Source organism: Ovis aries, chromosome 18 (assembly GCF_016772045.2).
Source record: "Ovis aries strain OAR_USU_Benz2616 breed Rambouillet chromosome 18, ARS-UI_Ramb_v3.0, whole genome shotgun sequence".
NCBI lineage: Eukaryota > Metazoa > Chordata > Mammalia > Artiodactyla > Bovidae > Ovis > Ovis aries.
The window spans coordinates 31,893,424-31,920,943 of NC_056071.1; the positions used below are offsets into that span (position 1 = coordinate 31,893,424).

General features: G+C 57.5%; 1 protein-coding gene across 1 annotated transcript; it reads left to right on the top strand.

Moving 5' to 3' along the window:
* The first annotated feature begins 421 nt into the window (after nt 1–421).
* SEMA7A (semaphorin 7A (John Milton Hagen blood group)) lies at nt 422–26,039 on the top strand. The gene is made up of 14 exons (XM_027957195.2): nt 422–630; nt 15,756–15,907; nt 16,709–16,750; nt 17,086–17,178; nt 17,395–17,479; nt 17,643–17,753; nt 18,355–18,494; nt 19,109–19,293; nt 20,174–20,282; nt 20,367–20,565; nt 23,297–23,424; nt 23,615–23,769; nt 23,961–24,022; nt 24,348–26,039. The coding sequence occupies exons 1-14, from the start codon at nt 459–461 to the stop codon at nt 24,707–24,709; spliced, it is 1,995 nt and encodes a 664-aa protein (XP_027812996.1). The 5' UTR covers nt 422–458; the 3' UTR covers nt 24,710–26,039.
* The last annotated feature ends 1,481 nt before the right edge of the window (nt 26,040–27,520 follow it).

Genomic DNA, 27,520 nt, shown 5'->3' on the forward strand with positions numbered 1-27,520 from the left:
TCAGAGGAGCTGTGTCCACTCTGGCCAGCCTGTCCTCTGAGAACCGCAGCTTTCAGGGTCCAAACACTTAGCTGACCATTAGCGAGGTTGTCTCAGGAGAGGTCCTGCCTGACTTTTAGGCTAGGCTAATCCCTTTATGGTGTTGGGGGAGCGACTCTAAGGCCCAGAGAGGGGACAGAACCTGGAGCTCATCACGGAAGACCATAAGTCTGTCTTGCTCGCTGCCCACCCGGGTTCTGCCTGCCGGTGGAGTTGCCCAGAAAGAGGTGGTGTAGGTTTCCCTGGGGCGTAGGGGGGAGGGGGGGCACTTACATCTCCCCTTGGCTAGCCTAGAGAAGAGGGGCGGGGGAGGGGCGGGGTGGGGTCAGGCGTTTGACTCCGCCTCCTCGCACTGGCTTCAGCTCTCGCTCGGGCGCTGGCTCAGTCTGGCTGCTCTCCGCCGTCGCTCCGCTCCGGGGATGACACCGCCTCCGTCCAGATGCACCGCCCTCGGCGCCCCGCGAGCCCGCGTTTCCAGCCCTCTGGCTCGGTCCAGGTTCCTGCTGTGGCTGCTGCTGCAGCTGGTCTGGACGGCCGCCGCCTCCCAAGGCCACCCGAAGAGCGGACCCCGCATCTCCGCTGTCTGGAAAGGTAGGTGGCGCCGCTCGAGCTGTGGGGCGCGGGATCCAGTGCCGCGCGGGGCGGGTGCGGAGTGTGCGGCACCGGAGGGAGTGCGTGCGCGCGGCTCTGTGGGTCCCGGGCTGTCCCCGCCGGTAGCGTGTGGGTCCGGGTGAGTGTGTGAATGTGCGCGCGGCCACACCGGAGCAGGCTGTAACGCTGCGGCGAGCGAGCGGCGGGGGCCGGAGCCCAGCTAAGTCGCTCCAAGTCCTCCCGCAGCCGGGAGCCGCAGCGGCCGGGCTCAGGGGGACGGAGAGGGCCCTCTTCTCGGCCCTAGGCACTCATCGTCCTCCAGCGCCCGGGCCTCTGTGCGGGGGATCCTTTCTCCCGCCGGGACCCCCACCCGGCTCTATCTTCCAGAGCTGCGGGCTCTAGCTGCGTGCGGGGGAGCCAGTGGGGCCGGCAAGGGGGCGCGGACCCTTTGCTGCCGCCGCTGCGCTCGGGCTGCGGGAACAAAGACCCCGCTGCCTGCCGCCGCCCCCCGCCCCGGCCCCAAGCGCGGGCCGGGTAAAGGGGTGGGCACCCTGTGGAGACCCTGGACAAGGTGCGGTGCAGAGGCTTCGGGCACCCGGGCGCTGCCTCTGCAGTGCTGGGACCAGCCGCTCCCCCCTTGTCCGCACGTGGCAGTTGTCACAGGGCTCGGCGCCAGCGTGGGGGCAGTACCCGATGGGTGGGGCGCGGCCATTCGGACCCCCAGGCAGAGGACCTGGGGAAGGAGTGCAGCTTTTAGGCCCTCATGGTTATGTGAACTTGGGGGACCGGAGTCTCCCCCAGGGGCGTCTCAGTTTAGACCACTGTACGTGGGTCGGAAAACCAGCTGGATGGTTTGAGGGGTTTCATGCCTCGAGGGACTGAGCTCCCCTCCTCTGCAATGCACAAAAATGCTTCCCCACCCCCCTGCCACTGGGCTCTGTCCCCATGTTCGGCGTCGGCGCGGCCCCCCTGCGGTGGTGGTGGACCGGCAGTGGGGGTTGGGGGGCTGGTAGATTTGGCCCCTCCGGGAGCTCTTTGATGCCTGAGGCGGTTTGCAGGGATTGCCAGAGCCTGAGCATTATCTGGGGCAGGTATTCTTAGCGGAGAGAGAGAAAAAAAAGAAAAACCCACTCCAAAAGCAAGTGGCCTGAGCTGGTGCTGCAGTGGATGGAATGTGACTCGCCCAAGGTCACTGTGCATTGTGTGAGCTCACATTGCAGAGAGGGGGCTCTGATCTGGCAGGGACCAGAGCTTATTCTGAGTTAGGAAGTGGAGAAAGATTTAGGCCGTTTCTTGGCCAGCTCTGCTACCCAGACAAAGATATTCCTGGTGCAAGTGGAGCGGGGCATCTGAGCCCTGACTGTCCACTTAAGGTGGACACCAACACGCCCCTCAGTCATACCAGCTCCACCCTGGGCTCTCTCTTCCTTCTTAGCATCCTTGTCTTTCCTCAGTCTGCTTAGCTGTCTTGGACAGCACGGCGTTTGTGCACTTTGAAGGGGATGATGGCCACATCTGAGTGTTCTAAAATCTCCCCCTGCCTGAGTGTTCTGAAATCTCCCCTTGTGCCAAACCCCTTGCCTTTGGCTCTGCTTTTCCCCATCCCCCAGTCTTCCCAAGATACCCTTTCACACACATATTTAATGCACACCCACCTTTTAGCACTTAATGCTGCCTTCCCATCTCGGCGGGCACTTAGTTCCCACCCTGAGGCTATTTAAAACTGATTTCTGTCCTCTTACCCGCTTCCCAAAGTGCTCTCTCCACTGCACGCAGTTCACTATTGTAGCCGCACTGGCCGTGCCCTCTGTTGGGTAACGCACTATTGACCTCCGCTTGGGTCTGCCAGCCCCTCACCTTTCTTGGCCAAGAGCAATCTGTGGTCTTCTTCACTGGTGCCAGGCACCCCACAGGCCAGACAAACCCTGCCATCCACCTGTCCCCCAGGACCACCAGCTGGTAATGGTATGCCTAGCTGACAGCTGCCTCCTATTTCCCATGGAGTGACACATGGCAATCGGACAGGAATGGGCTTGGGCAGGGCGAGCCCGGGAGTAGGGTGAGAGGAGGACCTTCCCAGCCTTGCTGGAGGCCTAGGTCCCTGTATACCAGTGGGGTGAAGGGATGGGGGTGGTGGCCTCCAGGAATGACCAGACCAAGGATAATGGTGGTTCTGGAGCTGCTTTTCCGTGAGGCCTAAACTGGGGTTTTAATTATAAGCCAGGACAAGTGTGAGGACTGGAATGGATATAGAGGGATCTTTCTCTGTCATTTATTTTCTGCCTCTTGAACCCCCAAGTCCTAGGGGATGATTAGATAAGGGAGTTCTGGGAAGGTCCTGGCCTGTTCTTGTCAGGGGGGTTGATGCCTCTCCAGCCTGATAAAGGTTGGCCCAGAACTGCCAGTTGCCCTTGAGCTCTGTACTTGTCTCTGACCCTCAGAGCTTGTCAGGGCTCTGGAGTTGTTCCCCCTAGAGCTGTCACTGAGACAGGGGCCAGTCAAGGGTGTGACTTTGTGGACCTGACTTCCCTGCAGCAGGAGCTGGAGGGGAGTGGTTTGCAGGTGAAGGCAGGAGGTGGGCATGCTTGTGTACCCCTCTCCCATTCCATCCCTGGTTGAAGGAAACGGAGAAGACCCAGAAGACCCTGATCTCCAAGGTCAGAGGTGAGCCAGCTTGTCCACAGCAAGAAGCAGAGCGCAGTGTCCTCTTATCCAGCTGGTTCTGCCATCTCCCTTGTCCAGTTAAAACACAGGATGTTATTGTTGACTCGGCAGCTGCTGGGGGAGCCATTATGGGGCCACTCCCCAGGGTAGGGGGTTGTTGTCACCTCCTTTAGGGGATGAGGTCACAGCTGGGGCTCCCCAAGCATCACCATTTCCAGTGGAAATCCTTGCCCCCTTGGGGACTCAGATGTATTCATCACCTTCGAGGTGAACTCCCCTTGCAGAACGGGGCGGGGGTGGGGGATGGGGGTAGGGGGGGACAAGTCCCAGGAGGAAGGGGAGTTTCTAAGCTGGGAGAGATGCTTGGTGATGTCACCGGGAGTTTCCTGCTGGCTCTGTGGGCCCCCTTTCCTGAATAATGAAGATTCTAAGAGCAGGCCGGGATGTAAGATGTCCGGCACTGGCCCAAGACGACCATGATGAGGGAGAAAGAGATGGGAAGTTGGAAGCCTGGTTCTGGACCCAGCTCTGATGATTTTCTGTGTATCTCTGGGCAAGTGCTTGACTTTTTCTGAGCCTCAGTTTCCTCAGATTTCCAAAGCAGGTGTTGTTTAGTCGCTAAATCGTGTCTGACTCTTTTGTGACGCTGTGGGCTGTAACCTGCCAGGCTGCTCTGACCATGGGATTTCCCAAGCGAGAATACTGGAGTGGGTTGCTGTGCCCTCCCCCAGGGGATCTTCCATGACTCAGGGACGGGACGTGCATCTCCTGCATTGCAGGTGGATTCTTTACCGCTGAGCCATCAGGGAAGCCCAAAGCTTCCCTGTAGGAAGGAGCTGGTGGCTCAGTGATAACAGAATCCACCTGCAATGCAGGAGATGAAGGTCCAGTCCCTGGGTCATGGGAGACCCCCTGGGGGAGGGCATGGCAACCCACCCAGTATTCTTGGCTGGAAAATCCCATGGCAGAGAGCCTGGCGGGCTGCAGTCCATAGGGTTGCAAACAGTTGGATGTGACTGAAGCGACTGAGCACATCCTTATCAGAACACTAATCCTTTGCCTTTCTGGGGCAGGTGGAGGCTGTAGTGGTCTCTTCAAACCCAAGCAGTGAGGAGAAACCAAAACCTGGGAAATCAGGGGAACTCCTTTAGTTTTCTGTTCTTTCCTATCATTTTCCCTCATAAGTTGATGGCTGATCAGCTGGAGGAAATGGCTCATTTGGTCTGTAACTCCAGGGGTGGGCATAGTAATTCAGTATTTTTGGCATTTATCATTTGCTGGGGCCAACCTTGTGCTGGTCCTGGGCCTAGGGAACCAGGAATGAGAAACTAGATGAGACAAATAGGCAAGTCAACCTGCAGTTACAATGCAACATGTCAGGGCCTGTCGCAGAGGGCAGCTGTGGGGGTCAAGGAGGTACCTAATCCAGTCTGCACAATCAGAGAAGGCTTCCTGAAAGAGGTGATCACTCAGGATGGTACGTGGAATAGGAGCCAGCTTGAGAGGGGAGGGACAGGAGGAAGTACCCTGGTATGACAGGATTTCAGACCCCAGAACTTGCAACTAGGACGAAGGAGAGGCAAGGAGCTGTGTGGAGGAACATCGAGTCAGCCTGGCCTAGGGGCTCCAGGAGGGTTTCTTGTAGGAGGGGGATGTCTGAGCTAGGCCACCTGGCCTTCCACAGCCAGCCCAGCAGCAGGAAGGAAGGACCATGGTGGGCAGGGAAGACCTCCCTGTGTCACAGCTCCCTGATGGGAAGCTGGGGCAGGTCCAGGGACCCCAGAGCTTTCCTGCTGGCTCCTGACCACAGGTGTTCCCCGGGTGAGGAGGCCCAGTCCTCAGTAGAGATGCTTCACTGGCTGAGGAGCTCGCCCAGCGTCAGCCAGGCCCTGCTGGTGTGGGAGGTGCAGATGGCCTTCCTCTGCCCAGCTTCCGTTTCCAGGAACCTTCATCTCCTTACCCAGGGTGGATCACTACCCAGGCTGGGCACTTGGGAGAAGCAGGGAGAGCAGGACACCCTTCTTTGAGGAAGGCTGAGCCAGGACCCCTAATGTGCAGGTGGGAAGCCGAGGCTCAGTCTACGGGGTGGGACCCAGTGGCCTGCAAGGGGCAGTGGTAGGAGTGGGTGGCCCCCGAGTTGACAGCTCAGGCCCCAGCTGACGTCCTGCCCTCCACCCCCAGTGCCACTGCCGGGCAGTCTAGCTGTGTCACAAGGGGCTGACAGCACTTCCTCTGCTCTAGTTGACAGCTCTGGTTCCTCCTTTCTTGGTTTCCTTGTTTGGTCAGTCCTGGCTGCCCCGGAAGCCACCTCTCTTCAAGGGTGGGGGAGGAAGGGGGTCCTCCTAGAGCAGGGACTGTGGCCCCCAAATGTCAGAGGACTTGGGCTTCTCCCTTTCCTAGCCAGCCCAGGCTTGAGGGACCATTTCATCCATCCCTTTCTTGTTCCCGATGGCCAGTCTGCCTCCAAGCCCGTTACTGCACCCCCACCCCACCTTGGCCGTAGGTCTTCCCTCAGCATTCCCCACTCCCCATGCTTTCCTGCCTCAAGGCCATTGCCCTGCTGCTTGTTGCCCTGCTGGTCATTCCTCCAAACACCCAACTTGTCCTGCTTCCTTCTTTCTGTTGGTTCAATCTCACTTCCTCCAAGGAGCCTTCTCGGATGACTCTAACTCACACAGTCTGATGTCAGAAAACAAACCTCAGAGTTCACCTGGGCTAACCACTCATTCCACAGATGGGGAAACTGAGGCCAGAGAAGCCAGGGACTGGCCCAGCATCACCCAGTGAGATGGGCGGAGCCGGGACCAGGGCAGTGTCTTCCTCCCAGGACTGTCCTTGGCCTCAGCTTTTGGCCTCCCTCCACTTGTCTGTCTGTCTTCATGCTGCTGCTGCTGCTGCTGCTGCTGCTGCTGCTGCTGCTGCTGCTGCTGCTGCTGCAAAGTCGCTTCAGTCGTGTCCGACTCTGTGCGACCCCAGAGACAGCAGCCCACCAGGCTCCCCCGTCCCAGGCATTCTCCAGGCAAGAACACTGGCGTGGGTTGCCATTTCCTTCTCCAATGCATGAAAGTGAAAAGTGAAAGTGAAGTCGCTCAGTCGTGTCTGACTCTTAGCGACCCCATGGACTGCAGCCTACCAGGCTCCTCCATCCATGGGATTTTCCAGGCAAGAGTACTGGAGTGGGGGGCCATTGCTTTCTCTGGTCTTCCTGCTGTGGCTCCCCAAACCCATTTCCAGTTCAGCTGGACCCAGACTCTCCCTGCCCCAGCGCTGTCTGCTCCTGGGAGCCTCAGCAGCTTGACCTCCTCCCTTCAGGACTTTGGATTTGCGCCAGCTCCATGCATTCTTCTGCTCTTTTCCTCGGGGCAGCTGGGCCTCAGGTCCTGGGAGCAGGTTGATCTGTGTCACTGCATGGGCTAATCGGGGTTTAACCGTCACGGCAGCCAGGGATTAGGCTGAGGCTGCTGCATCTCCACACCCCTTCTGCCAGTCAGGGGTGAGGCTCTAACCCAGCACCCCTGGGGGCAGCCCTCACGAAGGAGGGCAGCTAGTCCCCGCTCTGTGTCTAGGTCTGTGTTCAGTTGCTTTTCCGGTGAGGGCAGAGGAGAGGTTCTGGGTTTGCCCTTGGAGGGCCTGCTGGTATCTGGAGAGGTGGTCCTGCAGCCTGTGACTAGGGAGGGCACCTGGGGAGGTCAGGAGCCTGGTGCAGCCAAGGACTGGGACAGGAAGTGAGAGCAGGAAGGGTCAGTGTGGGGTGGTGCAACCTCGGACGACTGCCTGGTGGAGGAGGAAGAGCCAGGCTAGACAGGAGCAGGGACATGAAGTGGGGCAGAATGTGGCATAGATTGCTGCTTGTATCCTTGTCTTCTGGGCCCAGGGCTCTTTGCCAGCCTAGTGAGGGAGGAAGGTACCCTGTTGGTGGCCCAGGAGCCTGTCATAATGTGTCTCCGAGTCTGACCTTGGGCTTTGGCCTACCCTAGTCCTGCTTCTTTTTAACGTCCTCAGCTGCCCGCACTTGCCTGTCCTGACCTTGCATTGGCCCTGGGGACTGGGCTTCACCCTCAGGACCCCACAGTCCAGGTGAAATTCCACCAAACAATGTGATCTGAGAGAAGATGGTGTGTGCCAGATGGTGTATAGAACAAGGTCAGAGGGAGGACGGAACCGTGAGGCCTGGAGCAGTCTGGGACACTTCCTGAAGCCGGCGGGGGGAGAGGGGGGTTGAGGCTAGATCTTCAAGCCCAGGTAAGACCATGTGCACAGAGAGAAGGGGAAAGGCGGTCAGGAAGGGAGAGCGCAAGCGAAGGGGTAGAAGCGGGATGCAGCCATGGCAGAGAGGAGCAGAGACGGCGGGCCTCGACTGCCCAGCGGAGGAGGTGGGCCCTGCTGCGACATGCAGTTGGGACCCACGGTGGGTTCTTGAGTTGGGAGGTAGAAGCAGTGTTTTGTTTTTTTAACCAGTGCAGGTTGGGCGGGAGCCTGGCTGGTTGGATGGTTAAGAAGGGTCTCTGAGCACACTCTCCCTTCGCTACAGCCTGCCCACACTGCACTGTGCTTCTGTTCTGGGCAGAGATCATGGGATGCTTGTGTACTGGTCAGCACGCAGTGCGGCACACACCCCCAGGTCCCTAGTCCCTGCCTCCCTCAGGCCTGCACACCCACGCTTCCTTACACACACACTCTCTTTAGGGCATCGTGGATAGAGGTCAGGCAAGTAGCCTCTGACCAGGTTCCACCCTCTCTGGTTCTCAGTCTCCTCATTTGTATGAGAGAGGCTGGCCTAGAAGCTTCCAAGGGCTCACCTTTGGAGCCCAGTGTTATAAACACAGGTTTCAGATTCAGTCTGCCTGACCATCAGCCTCCACACCACCAGTGAGCTGGGTGATCTTGGGCAAGTTACACAACTTCTCTGTGTCTGGCTGCCCTCATCTGTAGAACGTACAGGGCATAATAAAAGAAGCTGCCTTCAAGAGGTCAGTGATGATTGAATGAGTTACTACATCTGACCCTCGAGTACTGCCCAGCACTTAGTAAATGCTGTGAAACAGTTAGGTGGGGGTATCATCGTTGCCTGTGTCATCTCCCCCTTTGGCATTTCTGATTGCTGATGAAATGCAGCCCTGGCAGCCTGGCCCCTGCCAGCTCTCCCTAACTGCCCATGCTGGCTGGCTGCCCTTGCTCTCTGACCCCTCCCTCTTTCCCCTCTGGCCCAGGCTAAGGCTGAGCTAAGGAACCTTCTGTTTCTCAAGCCCCCTGTCCTGCCTGCCTCCTTCCATTTGGGGTGGTTTAGCCATCGTTTGCCCTCTCCCTGATTCCTACTCTGGCCCTGGGCCCAAGGGCAGGCCTAGTGTCTCTGCCTATCCTCTCCTTTGAAAGAGCTACCACCTAACTTCAGCTTCACTCTGGGGCTTTTAGAAACTGTTGAGCTGAAGAACCAGTGGAATCTGGGCAGAATCCGGACAGGACGTGGCTTCCTGCCTTCCCTGGGCTTGGCGCCTCCTCCCCTGTCTGGCTGGGCCTCTGTGCTAGCCTTCCCTGAGCCCCCAAATCTGTCTTTGTTCAGCGCCGCCTCCAGCACACACTCAGCATATTCTCCACACTGCTCCTTACCCTCAAGCCTTTGCCCCAGCTCGTCTCTCCAGCAAGCCAAGACTTCTGTTCCTTCGAGAACAGTGGTACAGTGCAGAGAGCACACAGCCCTCGGTGGCATGGAAGGCCCTTAGTTTTTCTGTCTGTAAAATGGGCATGCAGGTGCTGTCCTGCCTTCTTTGCAGGGTGGTTGGGGGGATTTGGTGAGCTAGTTGGTGGAGGCAGATGAGGATGTGGTTTCACTGTTGCCTGGACCTTCAGAAAGCCGTCTCTGACTTATTCCACGCTTTCCCCCAAATGCCCCCAAGCTTAACCCCGAGTGTTTGGTTCTGAGTCACTGCTGCTGCTGATGCTAAGTCACGGTGGGTCATAAAACCTAGACCTTAGCAAGCACCAGGCCCTCCAATCCACTGAGGAGGGAGCCACACTCAGGAAGGCCCAGTCCCTGGTCAAGTCACGGTCACCCAGCCGCCTGGCTGCCACAGGAAGCGCAGAGAGAACCCAGGCTGAGTCCGTACATGAGGTATGCTTCCCTGCCGCCCACGGCTGACCTTGATGGGTGGGAAGACCCTCCCCCGTGGCTCAGCACACAGCTCACTGTTCCCACGGTTGATAAAGAGAGGCACCCCTGGAGTAGGAAATGGCAACCCACTCCAGTATTCTTGCCTGGAAAATCTCATGGCCTGAGGAGCCTGGCCGACTACAGTCCATGGGGTCACAAAGAGTCGGACATGGCTGAGCGACTGAGCATACGTAAATTGTCAAGATTAACTTTCTACCTTTTTATTGAAATTTGTCCTGAATGAACTACTTGGTGCCATAGTTAGTGACAAGGATTTGCCGTTTCCCACTAAAATGTGGGAACTCTTGTCTTAGTTCTCTCTACCTTAAATGGAGGGTAAGGAAATGCAATTATGATTGGTTTTCTAAAGATGAGATACTGTGTTGAGATACTTTTTTTTTGTCAATTGACAGGTCTGATAAGGTTGTAATCATCCTCCCCTTCCACATGAGTGTTTATGAGAACTGTGGAGTGTTTAAAACAAACTTGAAATCCATGGGAAGGGAAGGAGAAAGCCTTTCTAAAACCTACAGTTCTGCATTTGGACTCCTGACTTTCTCAGTCTACAGAGAGATTATAAGAAGACATTCATGCATGCTGGGTGAATGGAAGGAAAGGAATTTTTAACTTACACATGGAATTTCTCCATTTCAGAGATGATTCTATGACAGTGCCTCAGAAAGTGGATGCAGCAATTTTGCCTTTCCAAACAATATTTTTCATCACTGCTTTTTGCAGTACTTATATTATTAGAGATGGATTATCTGGGATAATTTTCTTCAAAGGGAGTTTGTTATACACAAGCTACAATGTATTACAGAGTAGAAAAGTAAAGCTCTAAAAGTTTCAGAAACACTTGATGAATGGATAAGGATCTGAACATCCCCTCTCACTCCCAGGACCGACCAGCTACTCAGTGGAATGTAGTGACTCAGTGTAGTGTAGTAAATGTAATGTTACAATCAGCACGCCCTCTCATCCAGGCAGTTTCTCAGAAGAAAATGAAGTCTTACTAGTAAAGTTAATGTAATTTCTAGATTCTAGAAAACACTGACCTAATCAGTTGGGGCCACCAACTGTTTTGTTGCTTGTATTTCCCTCAGATTTCTCTATTTGTAGGAGAGGTATTTTCTTATGAGGAATATGATAAATATCATTGGTTACTGTCTGGTGATGAAAATTACCTGGTGTGTATGATACACAGGTGGTAACCAGGGAACCTTCAAGTTGGGAAAAGAAACTTTTTCTTTCAGTTGTTTGGTTTAAATTTTATTCTGGATCTTCACAGTCAATGTTATCAGTTGTATTATGGTGTTCAGGGCTTGCCTTGGATGCAATATTTCTTTTGAAAATGAATTTTCTTTTTATTTTGTGATCTTTTAAATGTTGCACCAATTATGCTTCATGCATTGTTACATCTTCATTTAGTTAATGTAATGTCTAGTTCATTTCCAATAAATACATTGCTGCCTAAAAAAAAAAAAAAAGAGAGAGGCACCCCTCCCACGACCCTGAGTACCGCCTCAGGGGTGCCACCTGCCCCAGCACACCAACTCTCTGGCAGCTGTCTGGAGCCCTGCCTGGCCGAGTGTCGCCAGCACCCCAACAGCAAGCACAGCCCTTCCTTAGCACAGGCCCATGCCATCACATAAGCTGGGCTTCTGGATACAAGGAGCGGCTTCCCCGGGCCCTCCTCCCTGCCATTCTTCGGGAGGCAACGATGAAACATTTGTTCCTTTGCCCCTCACCTCTTCCAGTAGAAAGGTTTCTGTCATTCAGAGTCCTACCTGGAAGGATGGTGGATGGGTGATCTCTCTAGTTACCAGGCCAGTGACTTTTCCCTTGGCCAGCAAGGGAATGTAGGGTAGAGAGCAGGAGATGACCCAGGGCGGCTGAGAGAAGGGGATGGCCAGCTTTGGAAGATCAGGACGCTCTCACGGAAGTCCAGGCTGTGGTCCTGGTCTCTGGAACAGAGCGATGAGCTCCAGAAACCTGAGCTGCTGCCTGGCCCTGCTCTGTCTCCCTAGTTCTGTGTCCTGGGCCAGTGGCACCATCTCTCTGGCCTCCAGGCCCCTCAGCTCAGCCACTGTTCCCTTCCCTTCTCCTTGACCTGTGGGCTTCCACAGGATGGCGAGCCTGAGGGCTAATTCCTGGGCCCTGCATGGGCCTTCCCTCTTCTTCCTCTGGCGAGGGTGTGAGGTGGGTCTGGTGATCCAGGGTGGGGCCCGACTATGGGAGGAGGCTCCTGACAGCTGTGGTTGGGCCTCCAGTCGGAGGGTGGCCTGGCTCTTGCCCCGTGCCTGGGCCTCCCTGGCTGCCTGCTGCAGGCACTCCCTGCTGGATACCGCATTCCTGCCATTCTCTGAGCTTGCCCCATGCTTGCTCTCAAAGGGCTCCTTGAGGTTAGCATTCAAGGCCTGTCAGGTCAGTGGGTCAGCTTGGAAGGCTGTCCTTGTCCAGACCGGACTGTGGGCCCATCCCTTGTTGCTCCCTTCACAGATAATGCCACTGCTCCCCATTCTAGTGACCACTCCCCCCTCCCCTGAGCAGCCCTCTTTCACGGGCAGTGAGGATGCGGGGACGGTGAGGACATGCATGACAGCACCCATCGCTGATGAGGAAGAATGATGCTCCAGCAGGCAGCCCCGCTTTAGGAAAACCCCCGCCACAGAAGGTCACACTTGTCCCAGACAGTCGGTTGCTGGTATTGTGCTGGGAGGGTGGGGGCCACCAGAGGGGTCAGGTCTGATTGGTTCCCACAGGATCTGAGCCCCAGGGATGGCCTGGCTGAGGGCCTGATGGGGGAGGGCTGCCCCCCTGATACCTGGCCATCTTCTTGACCCTCATTTCTGTCTGGGGCTGTGGGGGGTCAGGTGGTCACGGAGTCTAGCTGGGTACAGGGCAGCCTGAGTGTGTCCTTTCTTGGTCGAGAAGGAGCCAGGATTGGCAAAGAATCACATGGGGGTAGGGGGCTTGTGCCTGGCTCGCCTCTGGAGCCATGTCTATCCCGTGTGTCCCTAGCCCTCTCCCCTGCCTGAACCCCTGGTTATTCTGGGAGCTTTTAGCTACCACTTAGTCAGCCACTAATGCGTCAGGCCGGGGAGTGAGGGGGGAGACACGGTGCCAGACGGTGCTCCTTTTAGACTTCCAGGATAGGAAGTGGGGGGGGAGGCGGCGGTGCTGGTCAGACAGGGCGACCTGGGGTGCAGGGATGCTGGAGGAGCGGAGGCTCTGTGGATCCTGGCCCTGCTCATTGGAAAGAGAAGGCAGGTCTGGAGACTGAAGGGCATGGGTTGGTGTAGCCTTGGTCCCCTGCCTTGCCCTTCCCCCATCACCACACTGGGGGCTTCAGCCCACCTTTCCCAGTCTCCTCTCTTTAGGTCTCTTCACCCACCACACTGTCAGCTTCCCCACCTTTGCTCAGGCTGTTTCCACTGCCTAGAAGTCTCTTCCTGCCTGTTTCTTACCCATCTAGCATAGGTCTTTCTGCCTTCTCCATCCTTTTGGATTCCTAAGGAAGCAAGAAGACATATTTAGGGATACAAAACTGAATCTCTTTAGGAGCAGGCCCCTTGCCTTGCTCAACCCCTGCTGGAGTGGAGCCTTGAATGCCACCCCCTCCCCTCTTGGTGCCAAGGGGCCACAGATCCTGGCCTCCAAGACTTGGTGCTGCCTTCACTTCCAGGCAGCCCTCCTGCCCCTGAGCCCCCCAGCCCCCGCTCCTGTGACCTGAACAAAGCTTCCTTTCATGTATTCATCGAGCTGCTGCCGCTCAGACACTTCCCCTGCACAATCAGGCCCTTTGAGGGCCTCGGGCAGTGCGGGAGCCGGGCTGGGGCTGGGGTAGGGAACGAGCCAAGGCCTCGTCCTGGGGCTGAGCTGGTGCCATCTCCCCCATACACATCACCAGGCTCAGAGCCGGGAGGGGCGGGCGCCTCGGGGTCAAGGGAGGCAATGCTCCTGGGCTCCTGTTTCTCCCGTTAAGATGAGGTGAGCAGTTCCTGCCTCCCTCCCACTCCTGACCCTGACAGCCACAGCCAGGATTTGAGCACAGCAGAGCTCACGCTTGCAGATCTGTGCAGGGCTGTCCTGTCATGCTATACCCAGCAGCACCTCCATATGCACCCAGCAGCCCCCCAACTTCCGTGCAGCCTTCACCCTCCCTGTGTGTTCTCAGCGATACTTTGTGAGCATCCCAGGGTCTGTACCAGTTTTGCTTGAGCTCCATGGAGACTTGCTTTGGTGTGGCTGTTTCACCCCTCCAACTGGGTTCCAGGGTAGGGACAGGCCTCCCTGCAGAGCTTGCTCTCCAGGGCCAGGCCACAGCTGTCCCATCAGACTAGACTGCCCAGAACAGGCTGTATATCCTCCTCACTTGGATGGCCCTGTGACCCCAGACACAGGCTCCCTCAGGGCCCCTCCTGTGCCCCTTCCTCCACGACTAGGGCCAAGCATTGGCTGTGCAGACCCCTCCTCTGAGGCTGTGAGCTGAGGCGACTGTTTGGAGGTGGCCAGTGTGACCTGAGCTTGAGTCTCCTCCCCTTTGGCCTCTGGAGGGCCTCAGATCTCAGGTTCCAGCCCCACGTCTTTGGGCCCAGACATGTAGCTTTTTCTGGCCGCCTGGGCATCTCGGGGAATAGGTGGGGAGCTGGGGCCACAGACTGTCTCGATTCTGGGTTAGGCTGCGGGGCTGGTGGTGGCTGTTCAGGCTGCGGGTGAAAGGGGAGCCGGAGTCAGGGCGCTGAGTCAGGAAAACCTTGTGTCTCTCCCCAGCACTCTAACACTCTAATTTTATCCCAGCTGCTGGGGAAGGGGAGCCTGCCAGCCCTGGCTGAGCCCTCACCAGGTGAACCCAAGGGCCGTGAGCTCAGCGCTTCTCTGTGGCCTGCAGTGCTGGCATCTTCATGAGCATTCCTGTCTACCAACACTCAGTCTGGATGAGCCAGAATCTCCTGCCTCCAGTGCGACCTTGAGCTAGAGTGTTCCTAAAGGCCCTTGGTTCTGGCCTCTATACAGTGAGCTGGGCCACAGCTGAGGTGGTGTCTGAGAATAGCCTGCTTGCTCGTGTGACCTGGCCATGCAAGAATGTGTCTTAAGGAAAGGGGGTGAAAGTGGAGAGGGTGGAGGTTGCAGGGTGGAGAGGGTGCTCTGTCCCTGCTGAGTGCAGAATCAGGAGGAATGGCTCAAATGGCACTGAGGGGGCCTGGGGGCAAAGTCAAGGACAGGGCGGTTCTTTTCTGTCTGCGCTGAGGGTGTCCTGCTTGGGTGTCACTGCCTGCTGCCCTTGAGTTTGCTGCAGCTGAATAAACAGTGATCAGGCTGAGGGCACGGGCTGGTCGGAGGTGGGATGATGCTAGTTATGGCTGATTGCTGAGGGCGCTGCCACAGGCTGTCCCATTCCTGTAATTTAGCCCTGCAACCAGGACGACCTCAGCGATGTCACCGGAGATGAGACATCTTCTCCCCGGAGGCAGTGGCTGCAGGTTTCTTTTTTGGGCAAAACTGTCCCAATCAGCCCTTCTACTTAAAGGCCCAGGCTATGCTCCGCGAAGGGCCCCCATCCCAGAGTTGCGGGGAAGTGGGGGCTGGTCATCCCCCCGGGAATGAGCTGGCATCCTTGTGAAACCAGGCCAGGGCAGTCCAGGGCAGAGTCCAGCTTGAGGGCAGAAGCTCTGGTCCCTGGCCTGCTACTACTGCCCGTGTGAGTTTGGGCTGCCCCTCTCTGGACCTTTGTTTTTCCATCTCTAAAATGGGAGGAACTGGACATTAAGATTCCTTTCTGGCTTTGATCCTTACTGACCTGCTCACTCAGGGGGTGGGGTAGGCTGGGAAGGGTCAGAGAGGGTCTCCTGAAGGAGGGGAGAGGGTTCCGAGCAAAGTGATTCCTGGGAGCCTGAACTGTCCATGGGGTTCTTAGAGGCCTTGCTACCTGCGGGAGGTGAAGGTGACTGCTTGCTCTGTCCTAGGCAGTAGAGAGCCTTAGAGCAGAGTTGAGGGACCTCCTTTCCAAGCCCAGCCCTCTTGGGAGCAGCAGAGTGTGTGTGCGGGGGGATTGGGGTGGGGGTGGGGGTCCTTAAATTCTGTCCTGGCTCTGAAGTCATACATATTGTAGGGTAGGGCCCTTGGCTTTGGAGTGAGGACAGCTGGTTGCCAGCCCCTACCAGAGGGCTCCTCTCATTTCCTGCTCACAGCTCTGAGTCCAATGTCTCCATAGCCAGCTCCAAGCCCTCATAGCTCAGTGGATGCAGTGTGCGTGGAGGGCAGGCTGGGATCTTCCAGCCTCAACATTTTCTGCCTGTTGTCTTTTCCTTAGGCCATGCAGGGCAGGACCACGTGGACTTCGGCTCAACTGAGCCACACACGGTGCTTTTCCATGAGCCAGGCAGCTCCTCCGTGTGGGTGGGCGGACGCAACAGAGTCTATGTCTTTGACTTCTCCAAGGGCAGGAACGCCTCCGTGCGCACGGTGAGCCTGGACCCTCTCCTGCCCCCTTCTCTCTTCTTCCTTCCCCATCTTCTTTTGATTGATTGATTGATTGATTGTTTTGGCTGAGCTGGGCTTTGCTTGCTGCGTGCGGGGTTTCTCTCGTTGAGCCCGGTGCGCGGGCTTCTCCTTGCAGTGGCTTCCCTTGTTTTGGAGCACGGGCTCTAGGGCACGGGCTCAGTAGTTGTGACTCACGGGCACACAAAATTAGTTGCTCTGTGGCATGTGGGGTCTTCCCAGACCAGAGATTGAACCTGTGTCCCCTGTATCAGCCTGTGAATTCTTAACCACTGGACCATCGGGGGAGTCCCTTTCCCCATCTTATCTCCTCTCTGGCCTTGGTGAGAGGCTTCAGGGAATCTGGGGGAGCTGGCATGTCTTCCAGAACTGGTCAGCCCCCTGTTATACCCCATAAGTGGTGTCTGGGGAAAGGCTCCCTGAAAGTGGTCCTGACTGGCCTGGGTGCTGGGGTGATGTGGAGACAGGCATGAAGCTAATAGGCCTGGCCGGGTAGGGAGCGCTGACTAGGGAGGCCTAGCAGGAAGCTGGCCTCCCAAACCCCGTGACCCTGTCTTGTGAGATTTCTGGACTGGCCCGTGAGCTCTGGGCTTTGGCTCTGGGTCTCAGGCTGAGTAGCCTGTGTGATCTTGGGTAAATCACTCCCCTTTTTGAAGCCTTAATTGCTCATCTGTCGAACGAGCCCATCCTGAGGATGCATGGAAAGAAGTTGGGGGCATCTTGCCCCTGGCAGGTGGACTCACATCCTCCTCCCTGTTCCCCCAGGTGAACATTGGCTCCACCAAGGGGTCCTGCCGGGACAAGCAGGTGAGTGGGGAAAAGGGAGTGCAGAGAGGAGGCTGGGCCCCTTGGAAGAGTCCCTAAGAGCCTGAGGAAGGAGGCCTGGCCCTGTCCTGGGAGCCACAGTCTGGGAGGAGAGAGGCAGCCCTTCCTAGGGTTCCTGGCCTGAGCAGGAGACACTCCTTCCCTAAACCATTCCTCTGTTTTTAGGGGGGTGGGAGTCAGCTGCACCCACTCGGGCTCTCCTTAGAGATACCTCCTGGGCTTAGATTTTTAAAACCTTCTTTCCCAAGACTGAGGGTCCTAGTGCTAGGCCTGCCAGGGCCTCCAACCAACTTCTTGCCTTCTGCCTTTCCTGGCAGGACTGTGGGAACTACATCACACTCCTGGAGAAGCAGAACGAAGGGCTGCTGGCCTGTGGCACCAATGCTCGGCGCCCCAGCTGCTGGATCCTGGTGAGGAGGGCCCTCCCTGTGTGCCTGGTCAGCTCACCCTTGTCTGGATGGGCTTCTGCCCCCCAAGGTGGGAAGAGGTGGGGGCGGCGCTCTGTGGCTGGTCTCATCTTGTACAGAGTTCCTGGGAGGATGGGGACCCTGGCTGAGCCGCTGGCACCCATGGGAGGCAGTGACCATGGGACCATGTGGCATTCTGACCCCCTTGGTCTCCCCCAGGTGAACAACTCTGTGGAGTTTCTTGGGGAGAGGAAAGGTTATGCGCCCTTCAGCCCTGATGAGAACTCCCTGGTTCTGTTTGACGGTAGGGCCATTTGACGGTAGGGCTGTGGCTGGAGCAGGCGGGTGCCCTGAGGGCAGCTGTGCTGGGCTGGGGGAGGGCGGTCAGCTCTGTGCCTGGTCCAGGCCCCATGGAGGGGCTTCCAAGAGCTGCGTGCCCTTATCCGTGGCCCTCCCACTGTGCCCAGGGGACGAGGTGTACTCCACCATCCGGAAGCAGGAATATAACGGGAAGATCCCTAGGTTCCGCCGCATCAAGGGTGAGATAGAGCTGTACACCAGTGACACCGTCATGCAGAGTGAGTCAGACTCCCACTGGGCTGGGCTGGGCCATTGAGGGTGTGTGAATGCTCAGGGGTCCTCATGTTTCTGGGGAGTCTCCCTGAGGGCTGCTGGGGCCACAGGCCATCAGTAAAGTGGGAGCTGGGTGCAGTCCTGAGATAAGAGAGCCAAGGAGGTGGTCCTGGCCAGGAGCGGGGGATAGCAGAGGTGAAGATGTGGGGGCAGAATGGGCCTGACACCCTCTGGAGACACATCAGAGGAAGCCCCAGACCCGTGTGGGGTCCTCGGGAGCCACGGCGTGTCCCTCTGCTGAGCTCATGTGGGGCCACACCCACTCCCTCTTCTACCAATTAGGCAGAGGTGACATAGAGGCCCCCAGGGACTCCTCTGGGTCCCTCGGCATGAAGTCATTGCTCCTGGGCCAATGACATCTTTGTAGGAGAGGGCAAAACAGGTGAGGGGTGGGGGTGCAGAGTCTCGGCCCCCTTGGGGTGTTGGACCTGGCGTTCTGAAGTTTATTCCTGGTGTGACTGGACGTGGGTTTGTTTGTGCAGACTCGGGGGCTGGGTCCTCTGAGAGGCTCCCGGCCTCACACCCGTTCATATCTGTCCCCGGCAGACCCACAGTTCATCAAGGCCACCATCGTGCACCAAGACCAGGCCTATGATGACAAGATCTACTACTTCTTCCGAGAGGACAACCCTGACAAGAATCCCGAGGCCCCGCTCAATGTGTCCCGAGTGGCCCAGCTGTGCAGGGTGAGCCAGAGCAGGGTGGGCGAGCGAGTGTGTCTGTGCCTGAACAGGAGTGAGTGAGTGTGTGAGTGCAAGTGTGCGAGGGAGTCTGTGGGACTGTGGGAGGAAGAGGGTGTGCACAGGAGGGTCGGTGCATCTGTGAATGGGTAGTGATGGTTGGGGTCACGTGCGTGTGTGAGGGTGTGCACAGGTGTGTGTTCGTGGAGAGTGTGTGCGAGCATATGCATGGGAACAAGCGTGTGTTGACGTTTTGTGTTTCACCTGCGTGAAGATGCTGGGTTGTGTAGGTCTGTGTCATGTATGTGAGTGTGAATGTGTAAGAGTGGGCAGACGTGTGTCTGAGCCAGTGTGCTCGATGGGGACCTGACCCCTGCACCCTGCAGGTCCCCACTGTGGGCCCTGTGCCCTGGGTCAGCCAGGCCTGCCACCTGGAGCCTGGCCTGGCCTGGAGTCGTGGGGCAGTCCAGCTTCGCCCCTTGGCAGGTCCTGGCCCTTTGCAGGGCCTCTTTTCCTCCTCAGAAGCCTGGATGCTGGCCTTCCCGGCATCAGGTGCCCCGAGTATGTGGGGCAGCCCAGGCAGGTGCTGAGGGACCTCCCCCTCCTCTCCTCCCTTCCAGGGGGACCAGGGTGGTGAGAGTTCACTGTCGGTGTCCAAGTGGAACACCTTCCTGAAAGCCATGCTGGTGTGCAGTGATGCTGCCACCAATAGGAACTTCAACCGGCTCCAGGACGTCTTCCTGCTCCCCGACCCTAACGGCCAGTGGAAGGACACTAGGGTCTACGGTGTCTTCTCCAACCCCTGGTGAGTGGTCTTGTCCTGGGGCTAGGCTGGTGAGTGTCCAGTGGGGATCAGAGCACTTATGCCTTGTCAAGGGGATGGCTGATACGGCAAGCACAGGGATTCCAGGCTCAAGGGACAAGGCTGTTGCTGGGCCTGGGTTGGGCGGACACAGTGCTCAGGAGGATGTGCATGCTGGTGCGTTTGTGAGTCTGTATAGACGGCTGTGTGCACATGTGCCATATGCATGCTCACGGCTACTGGGCCTGTGTGTCCGCTAGCTGTATGCGCTGAGCAGCTGCTGGGCCCTGGGAAAAGGCTGCAGAGGCCTCTCAGGGTGTTGGGTGCTATCACACCTGCTCAGGCATTGCCTGTGCCTGATAATCACACCTCTTAATCACTCTCATTGATTGAAAACAAGGCAGGCCTAAGTGAGGGTGTGTGTGGGGAGGGTGGGGGCAGGGTGGGGAAACCAAGACCCTGCTCTGGGGCTCCTGTGTGCATGGACCCAGCGGGCTGGGAGGAGGACGGGGTTCTGGCCTCTGTGGCCATTAGCATCCCAAGGATGAATGTGTTGGGATTCCTTCTGCCCTGGGGTTGACCTCTGAACTCAGTGATTCCGTGACAGAATACAGGTTGTGGTTTTATATTGCAAAAGAGAGAAATTAGGCTGAACTTCCGTCCCTCCCTTTCTGTCCTGCCTCTCTCCTTCTTTCAGTGGTATTTGCTAACACTCAGGCACTGGCCTTGGCCTCCAGGAGAGTCCCTGCTGTCATGGAGCTCGAAGGCCAGGAGGCTTGGTCGCTAGGCTGTAGTTACACTCCATCTGGTGCAGGGCTGGCCTGAGTGAGTGGAGATGGGCGGTCCTGGGCCTCCCACTGAGGTGGTCTCTATGTCCCCCCAGGAACTACTCGGCTGTCTGCGTGTACTCCCTCGGTGACATTGACAAGGTCTTCTGCACTTCCTCACTCAAGGGCTACCACTCGAGCCTCCCCAACCCACGGCCTGGCAAGGTGAGCAGTGACACCCGCCATGGCCCAGGCTGTGACCCCATCTCCCAGCCACCCCACTGATCTGGACCTGTTCTCCTCGCCCAGTGCCTCCCAGACCGGCAGCCGATACCCACAGAGACCTTCCAGGTGGCCGACAGTCACCCTGAGGTGGTGCAGAGGGTGGAGCCCATGGGACCTCTGAAGACACCACTGTTCCACTCTAAGTACCACTACCAGAAGGTGGTTGTCCACCGCATGCATGCCAGCAATGGGGAGACCTTCCACGTGCTTTACCTAACCACAGGTGAGGGGCTACCCGGGACCCCCGCTCCAGTCTGCTTGGGAAAAATGAGTATAAAGAGTAATGTCGTTAACATCTGGTTGGATAGTTATACCTGGAAGGGAGAACTGAGTGGCTAAGAGCTGTCAGGAATTAATATGTGTAGCTGTGAAAGAGTCAATCAGTGAGGGCTTCCTGGAGGAGATGGGGCAGAGGGAGGAGGGCATCGAAGGCTGGAAGGTACCCGGATTCAGAGGCAGAAATGTAGTGAGTGTGAGCAAAGCTGGGTGTAGCTTGGTCCAGCACTCTGACTCCTGAGGATGGTAGGAAGAGATGTGGAAAGTCAGGTGGAAGGGCCTGGTCCCAGGTGTCCTATGGGCCTCTGCCAGGCAGAGTGAGGAAACTGGCCCCTCTCGCTGTCTTTGAGATTATGCAGGTATGAGGAAACATCTGCTGTGGGATGCAAAGAGTTTCATGAGATATGAGGAAGGGCCTCCAGATGGCAGCGCCTTTGCAGGGTCTTGCGGAGGACTGCGGGGCCACCTCCTCTTCCCTAGACGGGCTCCCTCTGGGAGTGGGGTCTGGCTGGCCCCAGAAGCAGAATAGAACATTCTTAAAGATGAGCCTGCATCCCAAAAGGTCATTGGCCATGAAGAAAACAGCCCTGCGGTGGCTTTAGAGCAACTTCCTGGTCCCAGACTGTGGGCGAAGATGCTCTGGGAGCAGGCATGGAGATCAGTATTGAGGGGAGGGTGCTATAGGCCTTCCTTAGGACTGGGTGCTGGTGCCATCAGAAAAGCAGTGTCTCCCCCAGTGCCGAACACCTCTGGGGTCCTATAGTCTAGGCCTCAGGCAGCCCCCTCAACTGCACATACCGCCTATGTGACTTCCTGCTGTTGCTTCACCTTGGGGTTTTCTCAGGGTCACAGTGGCCTCATTGGTGTTTTGGCGCTTAGGAGTCTTGGGGAGAGTAATTTCCCGTTCACAGGCTTGGCTTCCGAGTTGTGAGATCCACCACCCCTTGACTCCTCCATTCATCCTGGCTCCACCCACTGACCCCTGTCCTTGCTCTGCTCCCTGGCTCCACCCACTGATCCCTGTCCTTGCTCTGCTCCCTGGCTCCACACACTGACCCCTGTCCTTGCTCTGCTCCCTGGCTCCACCCACTGACCCCTATCCTTGCTCTGCTCCAGCAGCGGATGGCCCGGCTATTGTGACCAGCCAGCAGGATAGAGCACTGGGGTGTAGGGGGGTGACGATGTAGGACTGGGAGCAGGAGCCAGGACAAGGCAGGCTGGTCCTGGCCTGAGGGAGCTGTAGGCTCCCTTTCTGCAGACCTGGAAGCCGATGCACTTGAGTGATGAGGGCATTTGTCTCGGTTCTCCCTGAGGGCCGTCAGAGAGATACTGTTTTGGAGTTTGCAGCATGAAGGATTGGGGCTGGATGGGAGACAGGACTTTCTGAGCCTTCTGCAGAGAATGGGAGGCTCTTACAGCTGGAAGAAGCTATGAGAGGTTGTCACCGGGCTGTGTGGAGGAGGTGAAGGGCAGTGTGGGTGTGAAGGTAGTGCGTGGGCTGGAAGCCTGTCAGGCCAAGGGAGCCAGGGACCACATCCCAGAACCCGCAGAGGGGGGATCGTGGACACTTAGAGGTAATGTCCCCGGCAGGCAGTCATCTGATCATCTGACTGCTTTTTTGGGGCAAGTGATGCCCTGGGAAATTTGGAGGGAGGGAAAGTGAGGTAGGCTATTCTAGAAACTGGGACAGCCGGGGAGGTAGGATTGGGAAGACTCAGGGGTCAGGATGCCCATTAGTCCCCGACAGGAGTGAATGGAGAGAGCTCCGGGCTCTGAGGCAGGCAGCTTAGTATATGACCTTGGGATCCCCTATGTGGAACCTAAGGTCCTTTTCAGGTCTAAGACTTTAGAAAAATAAAAAAATCCCCTAAGACTGCATATGCAGTATGGAATCCTGGATTGGATCCTGGAACAGACAAAGGACATTAGCGGAAAAACCCGTGAAATCCCAATAAAGTCTGTAGTCGACTTAATCATAACAAACCAGTGTCAACTGCTCGGCTGTGACAAACCTCACAGTCACACAAGATGCTGACCTTCGGGGAGACTGGACGAAGGGTTATATGGGAACTCTGGACTGTCTTTGTGACTTTTCAGTACATCTGAAATTATTCCAAAATAAAAAGTTTCTTATTTCAAAGAAAGCACATCCAAAAGAGTCCAGGAAACAGAAGAGGTTGGAAGGGTCTATCTAGTTCTGCCTGCTCTGAGTTCCAGTCACCAGTTACGTGACCTTGAGCAAGTTGCTTGGTCTTTGTGAACCTCATTTCCTTTCCTTTGAAGTGGAGATGTTGATACCCTCCTCCCAGGGGAGTGGGGGGTTAAATGAAGTACTGTAACCAATGCGTGTAGCTGGAGGCTTGGCAGTGCTTGGGCACGTGGGACTGCTGGTTCTCTTCTCTGTGCTCCGGCTTCCCCTTGTGGCCTTGGGGTGCCCAGAGCCTCCTGGGATGGCCTCCCTGGCCCAGTCTTGGAAACTTCCTGTGATATCTTTGGGCCCTTAAGACCCTCCCCAGTCATGCTGTCCTTTCCCCACCCCACCCCAGTCCTCTGACCCTCGCCTGAGCCTTGACTTAAATAGCCCTGCCCACCTGTGTCTTTCCTGGTCAGCCCAGGGGGAGGCTGCCTGGCTCTGTGGTGGGGCTCCCGCCTGCTGACCCTCTGCTCTTCACCCACAGACAAGGGCACCATCCACAAGGTGGTGGAGCCGGGGGAGCGGGAGCACAGCCTTGTCTTCAACATCTTGGAGATCCAGCCCTTCCGCCATGCGGCCGCTATCCAGGCCATATCACTGGATGCTGACCGGGTGAGCCTCCCCACCCTCAACCCGCCCTGTGGGGCCAACGTGACCTGAGGACAGAGCCCGTCTGTGTGTGACTCGCATGTCCTTTTCAGGGTCTCTGGGCCCCTGGGCCTGCCAGGCAGCTGGACCTCAGCCTGGGGGCTTAGAACTCAGTTGGGGTCCCTGACCTGACTGGTCATTTTTTTCCTTCCAGCGGAAACTGTATGTGAACTCCCAGTGGGAGGTGAGCCAGGTACCCCTGGACCTGTGTGAAGTCTACACCGGGGGCTGTCACGGCTGCCTCATGGCCCGCGACCCCTACTGCGGCTGGTACCAGGACCGCTGTGTCTCCATCTACAGCTCCCAAGAGTATGTTGGCCGGGCCCCCTGCTCCTAGGAGCAAGTGGACACAGCAGTAGTGCTTGGTGGGCGGCGTCCCTTCTGGCCAGACCCTCCTCCGAGTGGGCACCGCTGCTGCTACTGCTCGGGGGTGAGACCAGGGAAGGGGCCGGGCCTGTGGCCTCCTGTTTTCTTAGCCTCTCTCTTCCTTCCAACTCCAGGCCAGTGCTGCAGTCCATCAGTCCAGTCGAGCCACACAAGGGGTGCCCCAACCCGAAGCCAGGTACCTATCTGGCCCAGCTCAGAAGCTGCAGTCCAATGGGGGTGGTATATTCGTGCCCCATTGCCCTGTCCAAGGGAGGCCAAATCTGGTCCTGGGGGCTCCAGACAGATGGGGCAGGACAGTCCTGTGGAAGGAGCCCCCTTGGTATAGGGGTTCTACAAGGAGTCGGGTGAGGGAGGCAGGGGAGAGTAAGGAGGAGAAGGGGGGCTGGTGTCCCCGCGTTCATTTAGAAGCCTTGGCCTTGTAGCCCTATCAGTGTGCGAGGACACAGCCTGCCCTGGGAGCCCTTACCGCTCCTCATGGCTCCCTCCCTCTCGCTCCCCAGAGCAGGCCCCGCTGCAGAAGGTCTCCCTGGCCCAGAACTCCCGCTACTACCTGAGCTGCCCCATGGAGTCCCGCCATGCCACCTACTCCTGGCGCCACGAGAACAGTGTGGAGCAGAGCTGTGAGCCCAGCCACCAGAGCCCCAGCTGCATCCTGTTCATCGAGAACCTCACGGACCTCCATTACGGCCACTACTACTGCGAGGCCCAGGAGGACTCCTACCTCCGCGAAGCTCAGCACTGGGAGCTGCTGCGTGAGGACAGCGCCATGACCTCACAACTGCTGGGCCACGCCTGCACTGTGGCCACCAGCCTCTGGCTGGGTGTCCTGCCCACGCTCATCCTTGGCCTGCTGGTCCATTAGAGCCTCACGGGGCCGGGTGTGCTGCAGGCTTCTGCAGCCCCGAGGCACTAGAAAAGTCTCACACCCAGAACCGGCTGGGCCCAGGAGCTCCTTGTCCACCACTTCTTCCCAGGGGGACTGCGTAAACCTGACGGGGGACACCGGGCCTGCAGATGGCCAGCCGCAGGCGGCTGTTGGGCCCCCGTGGGGCGAGGGTATTGCAGGCCACACAACGCAGGCTCTGACTTTGAAGCTGGGGCCTTGATGCAAGACTATCTTTTGGAGATTATTTTTCAAAAACTCCTCAAACGGATGAAATGCAGTGATGCTCTTGGCCTAAGAGCCTGTGGGCCAGAGAGTGGGGTTTAAAAAGAGGAATGAGGGACCCCATCTCTGGACCTTAGGGCTGAGGCCCGAGTCCTTCTGGACTCGCTAGACCCAGATCACCCCCTCATTCTCCCTCCTGCCAGGACTTGGGGAGGCTAGTATTCCTGCAGGCCCAGGGCTGCCCTCTGTGACCTCCTCATCAGCCCTGGGTCCCTCTAGGCAGCTGCCTTGCATGTTTATTGAAGGATGTTTGCTTTCCGGACGGAAGGACGGAAAAAGCTCTATTTTTATGTTAGGCTTCTTTCATGTGTAGCTACTTCTGACTGCATCTGTATGAAATACCAAAACTACATGCGGGGTAGGGTGGGGAGGGAGGGGTTGGGGGAGGGATGGGTCATGGGGGGCAGGGGGGGCCTCGGTCTACGGCTCCTGGGAATGGGATGAGAGTCCAGGGATGGGCATGGGTTTGAAGAGAAAAGCATGAGCTGGCTCTGCCCTGGGAGCCCAGTCTGAAGGGGACGTTTGTCCATGCCCCTGGTTGGGGTGGTTGAGGGAGGGGGTGGGATGAGGGAGACAGGGGAGAATGAAGGAGAAAACTGAGCCCTAGGTTCACCGTGTTCATTTCAAAGGAGGAGCCAGGTCCTCAGGGGGAGGTTTCTAGGACTCTGCCCTTGGCATTGGGGGTTGGGGGGCGGGGAGGGGATCCCCTCCCCTCCCCTCAGCCCCCTTCCCCAAGGGCTGTGCTTCCATGCTCCTAGCCTCCCACCTTCAGCTCAGGACTTGTTATAACTTAGGCTAAACTGTGAATTCCTGTAGGGACGGCCTGGGCCAAGCTCTCCAGGTGGGCGGCTCTGCCCCCAGCCCTGTCCATGGATTTCAGCAGAGAGCTGGGCCCTTCTCTGGCTGTGTCTGGCCAGCCTGGGGCAGGGCCTGGGGCTGGTGGCCTTCCAGCTTCGGCCCCTGCATCTCTTCTCAATGCACTTTAATAATGTAACATATTACTAATAAACAAGCTATTTATTTACCTGTGCCTGCTCCTTGCCTTCCACACCATTTGGTCAGGGGGTAAGGATGGGGGTTCCTGTTCATGACTCAGTACCTCCTGCCCCTGTGAGCCTCACCCCCTCTCCCGAGATCCTTGGAGCTGAAGGGCTCCTGGTTAGCGTGAGGCAGGAGTGAGCTCTAAACCCACAGCTTTCGAGCACTGCTCTGCCTGTCAGGCAAGGACCTGGAGCCCAGACACTCCTGCATCCCACCTTTCCTCACCTCAAGAGCGGGCCTTTTCCCCTTCCCAGCCTCCACCCCCTGACCACTTCCCTGGGCAGGCCTCTCCATGCTAGAAACAGCCTCTGGCCTCCCTGCCTTCAAGGGGCCCATTCTGGGAGATAAAGCTGATCAAATAAGACCCTGTGGGAGAAACCTGTGGTGAGGGAAGTATCTGGGCCAGAGGAGAGAGGGCAGGCGAGGGCCAGCAGGCAGGCCAGGGGTCAGTGTGTGTGTGCAGAGGGGGTGGCTCCAGCAAGGAGGTGCTGGTGGGCAGGCTTTGTGTGCTAAGCGAGCTTGGCTTTTCAACCCCCAGGGCAGCGACAGTGCTGGAGTGGGATTTGTGCCTTAGAAACTCTTGAACTCCCTTCAAGATAAAGCCCATAGGTTTTAAAACCCCGAAGGATGTGTGAAAAGGGGTCCCCCGAGCCAGGGGTGGGAGATGGGGAGGGGAGCTAGGGGCTGTTCACGGGAATGGTGGACAGAACCATGGGCAGGGCCAGAGATGGAGGGTGGGGGCCTGGGGAGGCATGCAGAGAGGGACCCAGGCATTCTTCCCTCCCCTCTCCTTTGTTTCCCTCCCTCCTGCCCCTCATGCAGGCTTTTGGAGATTTCTTTTCGGCTGTGCCATGCAGCATGTGGAATCTTCCCCCACCAGGGATAGAACCCATGTTCCCTGCATTGGGAGTGCAGAGTCTTAACCGCTAGACTGCCAGGGAGGTCTGATCCAGGCCTTTTGGGATTTGCTGGGAGATTTTCCTGAGCAGTAACTCCTGGAGAGGGGACTGTGGCAGACTAGGGACAGTTCCCCTCTCTGAATCTGAGCCCAGTTTCTGGCTGCCTCACAGACCCCCGCAGGGCTGGAGCTGCCCGCTCCCCTTCTGTCTGCCCTGCGCTCTCCTGGGCCAGCCCCACGCTACAGGTTCCGCATGGTTCTTCCCTCTCCCATACGTGCCTTCCCAGGGTGACCAAGGTGGCAGCAGGTGCTGAGGCTGTGAGTTTGGGCGACCCCAGTGAGCTCTGGGCTGGGGGCAGAGACCTGGGATCTCCATCACCCTTGGTGATCCTGGGCAGACCTGGCCTTTCCCGAGCCTCATTCTCTTCCTGTGGAAGAGGACGGGGCTGGACAGTGCCTCTGAGAGGCCCCTTCTTGCACACTGTAAGGGGATCTAAGACTAATTTGGCCTTTGGGAGGAGCTCAGGGTCAATGACTGGGTCAGTCATTTCTTCCAGGTCATAGCT

What these genes read in the sequence shown, in the direction of transcription:
- SEMA7A (XM_027957195.2), top strand. Translation starts at nt 459, where the DNA reads ATGACACCGCCTCCGTCCAGATGCACCGCCCTCGGCGCCCCGCGAGCC. An exon ending in CATCTCCGCTGTCTGGAAAG is followed by an intron (nt 631 to 15,755) that starts GTAGGTGGCGCC and finishes TCTTTTCCTTAG; the next exon opens with GCCATGCAGGGCAGGACCAC. An exon ending in CTCCCTGGTTCTGTTTGACG is followed by an intron (nt 17,480 to 17,642) that starts GTAGGGCCATTT and finishes CACTGTGCCCAG; the next exon opens with GGGACGAGGTGTACTCCACC.